The 13,976-nt window shown below is 42.6% G+C and overlaps 1 protein-coding gene across 13 annotated transcripts in view; it reads right to left on the bottom strand.

The window, feature by feature from the left end:
* Positions 1-237: 237 nt before the first annotated feature.
* The window catches only part of LOC103481912 (shisa family member 6), a 94,987-nt gene continuing 81,248 nt past the window's right edge, over positions 238-13,976 (bottom strand). For 2 of the 13 annotated variants that reach the window (XM_008437717.2, XM_017310832.1), the window contains 5 exons: positions 11,202-11,264; positions 9,076-9,096; positions 4,747-4,899; positions 2,509-2,612; positions 238-2,312 (listed from right to left, as the gene is read on the bottom strand). In XM_008437717.2, coding sequence (XP_008435939.1) covers positions 1,440-2,312; positions 2,509-2,612; positions 4,747-4,899; positions 9,076-9,096; positions 11,202-11,264 — 1,214 coding nt within the window. In that variant the 3' untranslated portion in view covers positions 238-1,439. The remainder of the gene's footprint in view (positions 2,313-2,508; positions 2,613-4,746; positions 4,900-9,075; positions 9,097-11,201; positions 11,265-13,976) is intronic. The other 11 variants (XM_017310831.1, XM_017310833.1, XM_017310836.1 and 8 more) reach the window with 8 other exon arrangements.

Below are 13,976 nucleotides of genomic sequence, written 5' to 3'. Positions count from 1 at the left end.
TATATATGCAGTCAGTGTTGTTCCAGTGATGAATATGTTTATGATGATAAAATTGAAGGTACATGGTGAAAGACCCCCCGCCCCTTGCTGGGATTAAATTTCACCACAAAGGCTACCTATATTTAATTTTCACAACTCGCCTGGAGAACTCATGAAATGTAATCAGCGTGTTCTAGGTGAGCAGGAAAACTTCTAATGAAGGAAAAACAAATGACACAAAGACCTCACCGAGCCATGTTGCATGTTTAGAAAAATATGGATGATTTATTTGACCCTACTTTGACAAGCCTTGGACTCCATACCCGAGAAATTTCAGTCTTCCAATGTCAGTGGAGTACAGTCTACATCCAAACATGAATGTGGTACATTTGTTAGCAGCACATTCATTCACTTCTCGTCCAAGCACGTTTGCAAAGAAACACGATAATTATCCTTTCAGATACTTGGTTAAGTGGGTTTCTATCTTGAACTCACAAAACAGTGATGAGTTATAGTTGTTTAGAATCTATTTAAAACAGACAGTCTAATACAAAGTTCATCCAGTACAGACCTGTCCATAATACTGCTTCTAGGATAGCTTATTTACAATTATCTACTGGAAGCAAAAAATGAAAAACAAAACAAGAAAAAAAAGAACAAGATTGCCATTGTTTTAAGAACAAAACAAACTAGCCATCACTATTCAAAGTCAAAGATAAACCAAAACTGAATATTTTCTATTGATTGTGCTTTGTAACCCACAAAACCACTTGATATTCAGAAATGGAACATCTGTCAGAGGCACCAAATACGAGTGCAGATAACATCCATTTCAGTTTCTCTCTTGAGATTCTCTAGAGCTATGAGTTAGATGGGGCGTAAAAATATTCTTTTTATTCCTTTATTTTATTTATTTATATATTTATAAAGATACTACAGGCTCCCTCTTGTTCATCGCCTGTGATGGTGCTGCTTTGCACAACAGAAGTCACAGAGGAATCACTTTTTGTCTATAACCATGCAAAGCCCTTAAGATTTGCCAGAAAAGGTCACAGATTGTTGGGACAAAGGGGACTGATAAAGGCTTAAACAGACACAATCAGTGTTTTCCACTAAAACAAACACAGATGCAGGCCGTTAAGACTGTGGACAAATAGGATTATCCCAAAAACTGGAAGTTGTTTCAGGCAGGTTAACTTGACAATGCCCAACCTCACCCCTTCCACAACCCAATCTGGCTTTAAATCTTGCTGGGCATGTTTATGCAGTGTACAGTGTAGTTCTTTGTTCCGGTCTCACAGTAAGCTAGTGGATGATCTTGGTCCTGGAATCTTCAGTTAAGGAAAATGTAGTCACTACTTCCTACTCTACAAGGTGGCAAGTGAAACCATGTTCTGCAATCGAGCCCACCGCCTGGTACAGCAGTGGTTCTTCTAGCACAGTTTAGGTTTGGGTTGCTGTTACACAGTCACTTCAGTCTTGCTGCCTGTGCGGTAGTGCTGTGGCTGTTGTTGCTGCTGCTGCTGCTGGTGGTGCTGTGGGATATAGTGGAGCTGCTCCACAGTGTGAGTTCGTCTGGAGGCAAACACTTGCCTTTTATTTGCTGTCTGGTTCATGGCTAACGTGTTGGAATGCACGGCCACCCCYGTCCCCGGTGCCCCGCTGCCGCCACCGCCACTACCACCATTGTTCGAGGCACTGGGATGAGAGTGCATTTTGGTCATCTTGTAGCGATCCATGAGCGGAGTGGTCGGTGTGAACACGTCAGTGTGTGAAATGGCGCGGGAAATTGACTTGTCACTGCCATAGAAGCCACCAGAAATGCTGCTGACCATGCCACGCTTCAAGGACATCATCAGCTTGTCCGGCGACAGAAGAGGATCTTGGGACAGGAGGCGGTCTTGCGAGTACAAGCGGTCCTGCGAATAGAGGCGCTCTTGAGAGTAATGGCGGTCTTTCGAATACAAGTGCTCCTGGGACAAGAGTCGGTCCTTGGAGTACAGGCGGTCCTTGGAGTACAGGCGATCTTGTGAGGTGTGACGGTCCTGCGGCAGAAGACGCTCCTGGGAACGAAGACGTTCAGCAGACAGAAGCTGCTCATCTGAGAGGATTCGGCCACCGTAGGGAGACATGCCCTCAGAAGACATGTTGTAGTCCTGGTGGGGACCACTTTGTGGGACCAGAACGCGGTCCTGGGACATGGCCCTCTGGACACGGCGAGGCCTCTGCCTTTGCTGCGACTGTTGCTGTGAAGACTGCGACTGAGGAGGGGCCTGGGAGATACCAGGAGGTGGAGGTTGGCTTTGGAGTTGCTGCTGCTGCTGTTCCCGATGCTGGAGAGCAAAAACAAAGATGGGGTAAGTTTACTCACAATCTGAGGCAGTTTAGTTGGAATCTAGTGGATGATCATATATAGCTTTGAAGACACTGAAGTCTGGAGGCTTACAGCCGGCACTTATACTTCACGCTTCAGAGAACATGACCTCATTTTAAAGACTGCTCACGCAAATCTAACCCTTGTGCACCCACCTGTTCTTGACTCATTTTGAGAACATGCAAAGGAAGAGTGCCTCTTGCTGCCAGGTCAGGCAGGTGGCGCTTACGGGTGTAGTAGTCATCAACTTCTTTATCTGCTACAGAGGAAATGATAATTAGGAAAAGAAAAGGAGGCGAGCGATGAAGAGAGAGATCCAGGATGTGAAGGAACAAGAAAACACAGGAAGATGTTTAAACGGGAAGGGAAAAATTGGATCAAGAGGAAGTGTAGAACATTGCACACATGGCAGAGAGCGATGTTGACAGACCCATCTGTGTTTCACCTTTCCAAGCACATGAAGGGGAATAGAAAGTAGAGGAATTGCATATTACATGCCAGGCACACAACATCCACATGTCCTTGCTTCATCGGGAATGCTACGGTCAGCCCTGGCTGTGTAGGGGGAAAACTTTTCAAAGGTCATGTGAAAATCTATAAACAGGAATGCTCATTTCACAGACATGGAGGGAAACATACAGGCACTTTATACACACATGCTGGAATGCTACTGGTTCCCAGGCAAAAACAGGTCATCCTTGAGAGCTGCAAGAGGTTTCATATTACTGAGTGGGTGCCTCTTTACTTACGTCAGCAGACAAGAAAACATGCATTTAGAGGCAGATCAAAGTGACAAGAAGACTTTCGCAGATGATCAATTGTAGGGAATCAAGGTCATGCCAGACAACACAAACACATGCATAAAGACTCATCACTGAATTACAAACATATATAGGCACACATATACAAAAGTCAGGCCAGACGTCTGGTCAAAACAACACGGAATCGGCGTCCGTGAATGTCGGTGAATAACTGGTCCGCCACTGTACTAAATTAGGAATGAACGCAAGCGGAAATATTTATGGAGAGCTCCTAAATGACTTTTGTGTGTGATGCCATCTTCTTCTGTAATGAGTGCAAAAGTGTTCATGCCACCTGTCCATATTTGATTCAGCCAAAATCCCCTTTGGCAAGCCGCGGCCGCTCGCTGCAAATCGATTCATTATGAGAGATAATAAAAACAAGATGTTCCTATCTCAAGCATAATAGTCAGTGCGATCTGGGCAGGGCATTGCAAGCTCATCAACCATATTATCATGGAGTGAATTAATAACGTGAGATGTATACTGTCCTACGTGGCAACAGTCTAAATGCTTTTTTTCGTCAGTTTGATAGCAATTTGCATTAATAAGCAGAAGCATTATTCTCTTTTATTATCTCAACAATGAAACCGCTGCTCTATCTTCCCTCTCGCACAATCCTGCATGATCCGTCAGCATGCCCACAGTAGTTAGGCGACGAAAAGAAACAACAGAGCCTTTTGGCTGTGTTGCTGCAACAAATAATTTGCTTTGGAAGCAGAAAGAAAGTTAGCGAGACTGAAGGACACAGCCTGGGGATATTTGTACTGCTTTGTACACCAGCTCTGTGGTCGGCTTCTGTTGTGACAATTGAATTTGTTTGTTTTTGATTTAATGCCCATCAAAAGCTGTCGTCTTAATTTTTTCCCAAGCATTCTTCACATGAAGGGATAACAACTAGTCCTGCGTGCTGCAAAGCCATTTCACACTTTGGCCAGAAATGGTTGCTGGCAGCAGCCGCCGCATGCGCCAGTGTGGAGTGAACCCTGACCGGAGGAGCCGCAGATCGTCATCCTTCACTTTGAGCGCGTGCCAGCAGTGTGAGATCACGCAGGCCTCAAGGAATATTTGCGTTTCCCTTAAACAATATCAGGAGAGGAGACCTCATTACGCAGCAGAAATCCAGTGTAGTGCCACTAAATCAATATGAAACCGAGCCGCGTCAGGCCGGGCGCAACGCTCCACTTAATGCTGTGCTTCTCTGCTGTGAGAGAATAGGTGGCTGCAGTCTTTAAGTGGAGAGGAGAAAAAGCAACGAATATCAATGACTCATGGTGTCTGTGAGATGACTTCACTGATTTCCTGATGGATCAGAGCTGAGAAATGAATACCTCAATTAGATTCGAAACTCTCTTGATTCCCTTTTATATTTGCTCGAATTGGAGTAATGTGAAAGAGTGCTTTTGCTAGATAACCTCAAAACAGCAGGAAAATCTCATTCTTCTCGCTTCCAGTAAGGAGTCATGGAAGCACACATGATGATGCATTTCTGTTTTTGTTTTGTTTTTTCTTTCTATTTTTTGGGGGGGGTTATCATGCAGGCACCAGGACCGGGATCCTTCTCTTGCATTAGTGCAGTGAACTTGGACCTACTGAGTTTCTTCAGGGATGAGAACCGGCTTAGGTCGGCCTTGACGGCCGCCTCGTAGGAGGGCGGCAGGTGTGACAGGCTCTGGAAGGAGCGCGAGAAAGACAGGTCGTATGGCTCCGTCTGCGAGGTCAGGATGCCGCTTATCCGATTGTTCTCTGGAGACACATACGTACATATACAGACACAGAAGAAGAAATAATGGGCTTCCCAACCCAAACTCCTTCAAAAGACACCGAACACGGACGAGAGCCCAGGCAATCAGCGCAGACGACCACCTGCTGAAGTGGAGGGAAACAAGAGTAGGCTGATGACGGAGCTGAAGTCTTAGTTGTACAAATATTTCCTGGGGCTTCTAAAGGTGCTCTGAGAACATCGTCTTATGGAGGAATAGTTCGTGGTTGAATCCGTTCTTTTTGGTGCAGGTAAACTAAGTTAACAAAAGACATTTTTTCACATTAAAGCCAACAATTGAAATGTGTTTCATTGGGGTATTATGGGATGGACCAACAAAGTAGTGTCTTTCACATTGGGAGAATTCTGTATTTTTAGTTCTTTACAAATAAAATTGTTTTCAGACCCCTTTACTTTAATACACCTATATAAAGTCAGGTGTAAACAGAAGTCATCAGATTCGTTTCGTAAATGGAGTTCTCCTGTATATATATTATCTGTTCTGTGAAGGCAGTTTGTCTGTAAAATGTTGCTGTTGGTCTAAAGATCTAAAGACTTTTGAAATGCCAGGTGCACGAACAGTGCCATAAAAATAAACCTGCCTTGTCCTCCCTGTCCAGCATAGTAGAATTGCTTACTGTAATCAAGTGTTAAAATGGCCTAGTCAAAGGCTCAGTGGTAAAGCAGGCACACCATATGCAGAGGCTACAATCGTCCTGCAGTTGTTCCTGGTTCAGTTCCCAACCTCAGGACATTTTCTGGATGTCTTTCCCGTCTCTTTTTTGTTGCTGTGGAACAAATCCCACTAGTGCTACAAAAACCTTTAAAACAACAGTCAGTGTTCAGACATGAATCCAACCAAGAATCTGTTTCATTAATTTAGAACGTCTGTTCACAGAAACTCCCTGTCAATCAGACTGAGACTGTGCTGGAGCATTTACTCAGTTTTAGTCTGTAGATGTGCAAAGCTAGCAACAGATACCCCAACAGAAACTCCTGTCAAGTATCAACTGAGCGAAGCTGAACATGCACATACTCCACACTGAAGATATTTATTTGTAGAGTTATGAAAATCATTGCTATCCCCCTTCCACTTTTATTCTCCACTTTGTGCTGGTCCATCTCATAAAATGATCTAACCCATAAAAAGATACACTGGAGCCTGTGGTTCAGAATGTGAAGAAGTTGGAGGGTTACTGATAGATTTGGAAGCCAGCATAGAAATGAAATGTGTGAAGAAATGAGTAATAAAGCATTTTTTACAGCTGGCTGTACTTAATGAATCTTCAAAACCTCCAAACACTCTCCTGGCTGTTAGCTTTGCAAGAGCTCCAATCGTTGTGTTCTTTCACAAATCTCTTGCCTTTGAAGTTCTATTTCTGTCAAAAAAAAACTAAAAAACCTTCAACATCCCAGTACCTGCTTCTCAGAAACGGTTGCGCATCTAAAACTCCAGCTTTCTGTCGGTGGTAGTGGGGTAGTGGGGTGGGTGGGGGGCAGTATAGGTGGAAACATCACATAACTGAGCGAGCGTTTGCTGTGGGACTGACTCGACAGGTGAGGCGGTGGTTTGACGTGAGGAAACGGTGCTCTGAGAAGGAAACGAGTGGAAGAAAACAGGACAATACACGGAACGGGTGCTGTGTGCTGGAGAGTGACCCTGCTCATGACAGCGTTGTGATGTGATCTGGGACCGGGCGGGGGAGCAATGCCCGGACCGACTGTTGTTGAAGCGACGCGATATGGTTTCAGGAAGACATTCGGGGTGGGTTGCTGCCGAGAGGCATGTCTCAAGGACCTAAATCTTCTGTTATTCTCACTCTACTTTTTCTTTTTCTTTTATCTCGCATTCGCACGCAAGCATGTGCGCAAGCATCCGGGGTCTGTCCCATTTACCTCCGTCTTCCTCACTCTGTCAATCTTATCTATCCCGCCATGCTGCCACCCACTTTTCTCCGCTTCTTAATTCTTTCTTGTCCATCCAGTATTCCCTTCTCTCTCATTTTCTCTCTGGCTGCTTCTCTATCTCACTTCCCCTGTGAGCCTTGAGTCTGTCAGTGCAGAGCAGCAGCATGGGCGCGGCTCTAAAGCAGCCTCCGTTGAACAGATAAAAAAAAATGATGGGGCTTTAGTAAATTTCTGCAAGATGGAGAGCATGAGGCTAAAATGCGGCAAAGATGTAGATGTGACCATCTGAAAGGGACAAAAAAAAACAAAAAAGTTGACTATAGTATAAGAAGGAGAGAAAACTGGACGGGAAGCTGGACAAAGTAGGGCAGAAGGGCGTTGAACAACTGCTGGGGGTCCCGGGAAGCTGCAGGGAATGGGGACTGAAGGATGTGAATGATTCGTAAGTGGAGAGTTCGGCAATCCTGCATCAACAAGGAAGAACCGACTCAGAATGTGGCATGCTGTTAGCGTTCAATAGAGCAAACACGTTTTAACCCTTCATCAAGACGGACACTACAACCACACAGACCTGGCTCAAATAGTCCCAGGCTTCTGGGAGATATCAATTTCACACAAAGCTTTGCACCATAGAACTTGAAATTATACGTTACTGCCAACAAATTCAATAAAAATGTCAACAAAAAAAAATTGAGTATGAAAACCGTGGACAGGAACCTGGATGATGGCTGAAATTGGCTGCCTGAGATTCTGGAGTCTAAGCAGATAAAACTGGATCAGGATATATAAAAAATAACAAATTATTATATTGTTTATGGCGCTTAAACTGAGTGAGTGAGTAAGAGTGATGAGCTTGATGATATAAAAATTTGGCTTGTGCATTGAACTTGCAAGAAATGTTAATTCGATTAGTGTTGCATCAATCCATTCAGTTAGTCACTGTGATAACTAGTCACCAGAACATTAACAATCATTTGTCCATAATCATTTACTGAATTATTTATTCCTAATTTAGTAAATGATTGTTTGAACATCGATTGCAGCAACTGTTGTTTTTTTTTATTTTTAAAGCTAACTTGTTATAAAACTCGGTTGCTGACACATTCATATCACCATTACTAACCATTATCAGTAATAGTTATGGTAACTATCACTAATCCTTTTACTAGTTAGTGACCATTGAGTTTTCTTTGCTCTTTTCTACTAGTTTTCTGTCACTTCTTGAATGTTACTGGCCTAGCTATGAAGAGTTTCTTGAAAATTGGAAGTCGAGGTATTTTTGTTAATACAGTTTCATCTTTAGGAGAAAAACTGCTTTTTTTTTCCTTCTGTTTATGTGTAGGGCTTTCTGTTTGAGAGACATAGTGCAAAAATTCACTCCTTTAGCCATCGTTCTATTAAACCACACCTCACCACACGGGTATTGATAAAACAGTAATTGACTGTTTGGCTAAAGATGGTTAACAAGGAGGTGTCCAGAGTCAATGTGATCTAAATGACCAACTTTATTAACATTTTCCTTTGGCACTTGTTAATAGTTATTAACCAAACCGATTGTCGGAGAACATCAGTTTCAAACCTGGCTACTGCAGTGTTTACCTTGCGTTGGTTTTCAGGTTAGGAGTAAACCATCTAGTTATTATWATCTTTTGACTTTTTTAAAATTGTTTATGTGAAGTTACTGGGTTTGAATAAATATATATTTATTTCCACTTTGGCTCTCTTACTTTAGCGGTAAGTTTCAATACTTGGAATATCTCTGATCCTGAAAAACAAAACAGTCAGAAACTAACAATAGTCAATGTCGTCACAGCAGTTCCTTTTTGGCCAAGTTTTATGTTTTTTCTTAGATTTTGGCACAAGTATGAAACTGTAGTATTTTGACCWGTTGTGACTTTGTCCACAAAAATGACAAACTCAGTCGTAGAATTTGTTGGCAGTAAAAAGGATTTAAGTTGGAACTGAAAACCTCGGTTTGGGTTGCGCATTTGCAATCACGTGAAATCTAATAATAGTTTGAACCCAGTATTTGAAACCACATGGCAAAACCCTGARAGTTTCCCGTCGGAGCGGGATCAAACRGGCTTTCAAATCTACTTAAATCAGGTCTGAAAGAAAAAAACAAAACACACCAGCCGATGTGGAAGAAAGGACAGAAACGCGAGGGTGGGTTTGTGGAGGATGTACAGTATGTGTGATCAAATGGCGTGAAGAAACACTTATATCAAATCAAATATGTATGTATGACTTACCACGTCTCAATGATCGGTGAGCTACCAAACCCAAGTAAAAACAACAACAAAAAAAACAAAAACAACAGTAGTGTTTTCAGAAACATGTCGATGGCAAGAGGGGGCAGAAAACACACCGCACACAAACCTTCTCCACATCCAGCATGACCAGTGCAGAAAATCCTCCCACAAACAATTATTCTGATTAATTCAGCCTTCGCCTCCGGAGGCTCCGGTTCCGGAGTCTGTGCCCGATTTGCCATTTTGTGCGTGTGATGTAGAGCGGCGTGCTCCGGTTGTGTCAGTAGTGGGCCGCAGAGAGGCTCGGAACAYTGGGTTTTATCTGGGAAACGCACTGCATGCTGAAATGCGAAAGGATTTTAGCCAGACTGTGATCAAAGTGGCTGTGTTAGATATGTTGTTGAAATGGATTTTTCATGTTTCCCACAGATCTCCAGGCATTTGTTCCCAGTGTGTGGCTTGCTTATCTGGGTGAGTGTGTCTACGCCATATGGTCAATTATGTCCACAAAAGGAAAGAGCCGCTCCGACTGCAAGACGTCAGAYGCGTTTTCTGCATACTTGAAATATTTTTTTTCTTGTTTTCTACTTTTAATGAAATGCATAAGAAGAAAATGAAACAAACCGAATCTAAACGGCTGGGGTTTGCATTCAGATCGGTGACTCTTTGCTGCTGGTTCTGGGCTTTTCTGCTACGTCTKWAAACGTGGGAGTCTGCAGCTCCGGACCAGCCTCGGCAACCCTCACAAGAACAATTTAGACCTGACAGCTGAATGACATCAGCAATAACAAAAAAGGATTTGTGGTGTTTGTCTTGGGCGCTATCGAGTTTTGGTGATAACTTTTGTTACTTGGGATCACAGCGAGTTACAGTGAGGCTGCTTCACAGCCCGTCACCACGGGACGACCTGGAAGGAACGTCGAGTCCAATCCCGGCCAGCTGCGTTTTGTTTGAAAGACGGAAGAACTGGAGACTGTGACGCTCCCAAGGTTCAGTCTCCAACGGAAAAAGAACCTCCTTTTTTATTTTTACAGTGCTTTGGGAAAAGTAGTCGCACTCCGTTCGACTTGAACATGTCGTCATATTTTGTAGAACCAAATTGAACCGAATCGGAAAAAAAGGGAAAAGACTTTTTTGTGCAAGCAATTCAAAAAAGTCTGATTTATACTCATAGAAAACATTACAAAAATWAAATAAATGAATTATGAAATCACACATAAGCTTTAAAATGCTTGGATACTTTTTTTTTAATCTTAACATGGCCACACTAAATGAGTTAGTGTTGGCTTATATACATCTCAATGATTGACAATATTTCCAAAATAACTTCAAATACTGGAACAATTTTATTAGCCTTCAGCCTTCCATGAACTTTATCTGACAAAATATCTAGACACATAATTGTTATCTTGAAAGTTCTAGTTATGTATTTTTGTGACTCTCTAGAGTCCAGAGAGCCACAAAAACCTTATGGCGGGTTGAATTGGGCCCCTCGGAGTCTYGAGTTTGACAAATGTGATCTATAGGTTAAATCTGTGCAAAGTATGACTAACAATTGTCCTGACAACTGATTCTCCCGCCTGAGCTGTAGGTTTCTGCTGCTMCTCCAGAGTTACTTTCTTAGCTTTCTGGTGGTTTCTCTGGCCATGTTTTTTTTTTCTGGTTTTCCCAGTAAAGTTAAATTTTTCTAAAGTTTCCTAGAGGTAGGTGTCTTAAAASTTGGCTAATTCCTTCATAACCTAAGCCCTGCTTTCTGCCTGACCTGTCTGCTGTGTTCCTTGGTCTTCATAATCCTGTTTGCAATATTCTCCGGCAAATTTCTGAAGCCTTTACTGCACAGCTGCATTTATACTGCGATTTAATGACCCACAGGTGGGATCTACTGCTTATTATGCACCAGTTTTCCCATTTGTCTGCTTCATAAAACCCCAATAAARTACGTCGCAGCTTGCCACTGTAWTGTGACAAAAAGCTGGAAAAACCCCAAGGGATATGAATACTTTTGGATGAGGAGCGAAACTGAAAGGGAGGAGCGCGTCATCGGGTTTCCCCGCCCKTCTTTTTCCAAGAGCCGCCTCTCAAACACAGAGCTGAGCCAAGAAGTCACTTCAGTCACTTGTTCTTACCATTCTTAGGTGTGCGTGTGGGGCTACCTAGAGCCACATGGTTATAGCTGTGCTGATGGGTACCTGCAATGACAAAAAGCAGTGAAAGATCTGTTGAATGTCCAGGAGGAGCTCCAGGTGTCAGAGTGCAAACACAGTGGTGTGAAGGAGAGGCATTTAAAGGGATATTCCACTGAAGTCGTCTTAAACGTTGGCTTTCAAGGGTCTATGTTTTTTGTTTTTTTTGACAGCAATAAACCTTAGGCTCTGTAGTCGACTTGTGATCGGAAGGTAGTAGGTTCGATTCCAGCTTCCTCCTGCCACATGCCGATGTGCCCCTGGGCAAGGCACTCAACCCCAAATTGCCTATTGATCTGCGTATTGGTGTATAAATGTGTGAGCGTTTGTGGTCAAAATGATTGGAAAAACACAATATAAGTTCAGTCCAGTTACCATTTGAGATGGATGCAAAATTAAGATTTTTTTTTTTATTAAAACAAAAAAAAATGGAACCAAAGTCCCACTTTTTTTTTTTTTGAGTAGGTGAAATATCCCTTTATTTTTGCTAAAGTAGGACAGTGGACATGAAGACAGGAGGAGAGTGAGAATTGGCAATGAATGAAGCCTGCTTAGACTTCAGCTCTACCCAACAAACCTGTTTACATCAAACAGCATCCAGAGAAGAAGAGCCAACAGCAAATACATTAGAGAAGCAAAAAAAAAAAAAAAACATAAAGCAGGGTCAGTATGCAATATTTATTACATCCTGTCCTGGAACACACAGGCAAATTGTATTATTTAAGAGTAAGTCATACACAGCGACCACTTGAATCGATGTGGTCCTATTAAAAACGATAATATATATGCAGAGCGGCCGGCGCAAGAAGCTGCTGGAAGATTAATGAAACAGGAATACTTGCTGACCAGCCTGAGAAAGGGAGACGCTGTGTTTTATACGGCACAGCTAACCACCGAGGAACACACAGCCACTGCAGCTTCACATTGCATAAGCAACATCCATTTCGAGGGAAACCCGGTTCGAATTCATCTCAGGCCAAAATAAATAAATACATCTTCCAGAAAAAATGAAAAAAAAAATTGCAGCCCCATTTCTAAACTACCTTTTCTCCCCGGGGCTTTAGGAGAAGTGGGGGCGGAGAAACGCCTTCCTTCAGTTCCGACCGCTTGTGGCCAGATCCAGTCCACAGAAACTCATTTGCTTAGTTATTGTGAGTGCWGTGGGGACGTTACAGCTCTGGTTTTTAATGCCACATCTCTCATTCAGTGGGGATTTCATGAGCTGCTTTAGACGGGTTCAAATTGTCTAGATKATATAACCTCGAGTAAAATGCGGCAACAACTTGGTTTGGATAGATTTTTTTTCCTTGAATAAAATGATTTGAAAATTCAGATAGCATAAGCTTCTTAATTAATGGAGAGAGCCACCTTTATTTAAACTAAAAACACTGGGTGTTATTTCTCCTGATAACTAGGCTACTAACCGGCCAGTAAGACTCCACTGTTCAGGCAAGCCTGAGAAAATTGTGTCTTGACCAAGTCACTAAACTCCTGATCTAAAACTTTTTCTTACCCAAGAATCATTTTTAAATCAGATCCAATAGCAAATCCTGAATCATAGATAATTATATGTGTTTTTAAATCCTCTCGTTTAGATAATTGGGATGCTCCTTCTTACTTGTGTTAACAGCAGAAAAGCCTTTGATCGTCTCCAGATAGCTCAACACAGCTCAAGGCGCTTCTGCAAAGTGCAATTGTCTCACATGGTTTAGCCGTGAACTCATCAAAAATTCAAACCGTTTTACTTTTTAATCCAACAAGTAGAGATAATAATAGGCAGCGGCCGTCGTACTTAAAAAAAAAAWAAAATAGACCGAAATAGAAACGTCGGCTTCGTGCATGTAACGCCGCAGTGACATTCAAAAGCTTCAGCAACAAAAACCAGTAAACATAACGCGGCAGATAAAGGAGAAACATAAAACACAGAAGCACTGCGTGGAGCCCAGCAGCCCTCCAAAGTGACATCTTTTCGAATTTTTATGACAGACGGCTATTTTCAACACAGGCTGTCACTATCACACCATCAGGCTTCGTGCGGTAACCCTGTGAGCCACATTGTTCTGTTATGTATTGTGATGGAAATGCGCGCCAAGCTTGGACTCACAGAATCACACTTACGAAGTCAGAGGAAATGATTGAGGAAATTTCATTTAACACGACAGCTTCCTCCGCCCCGGAGACAGCAGGCTCACACAGAGAAGTAGCATACCTTTAACACACACAGGAACGGTCTACAATCCTGGAGCTGCTATAGAATCCCATTCGCAAAACTACACATAAAACGGTTTGCACATTTTTGCCCAGAATAAACCAATCTTACATGTTTGTAGGTGCATCAATGCTCCTGAGTGTTGGAGTTGACAATGCTGATCTSAGAAAGGTTTCTGACATAGCTGGGTAGTCCTGCTGCAACATTTTCTTTTTACTACATGCTTTTAATGGTTCACTAAAAGGAAAGAGGTCAAACCAGATCACCAGCACACRTCTAACAAGTTAACATGAAGGAGGACACGTGGCTCGGATTCTGTTTTGGTTTGGGCTCGACATAAATGTTGGCATCTGTATCCAGCCACTGSAGTCCACCACATCATTTTCATGACCAATGCATCTATGATAAAACTGACTAGCAAACTCTCACTTTCACAACATAACAGTAAAAGAAACCTTAAGGTGTACTTTCTAGGGTTATTGTTATCCCTCTATGTTTCCACTACATTT

This window comes from Poecilia reticulata, linkage group LG19, assembly GCF_000633615.1.
Source record: "Poecilia reticulata strain Guanapo linkage group LG19, Guppy_female_1.0+MT, whole genome shotgun sequence".
NCBI lineage: Eukaryota > Metazoa > Chordata > Actinopteri > Cyprinodontiformes > Poeciliidae > Poecilia > Poecilia reticulata.
This window is presented reverse-complemented; position numbering and strand designations above follow the sequence as displayed.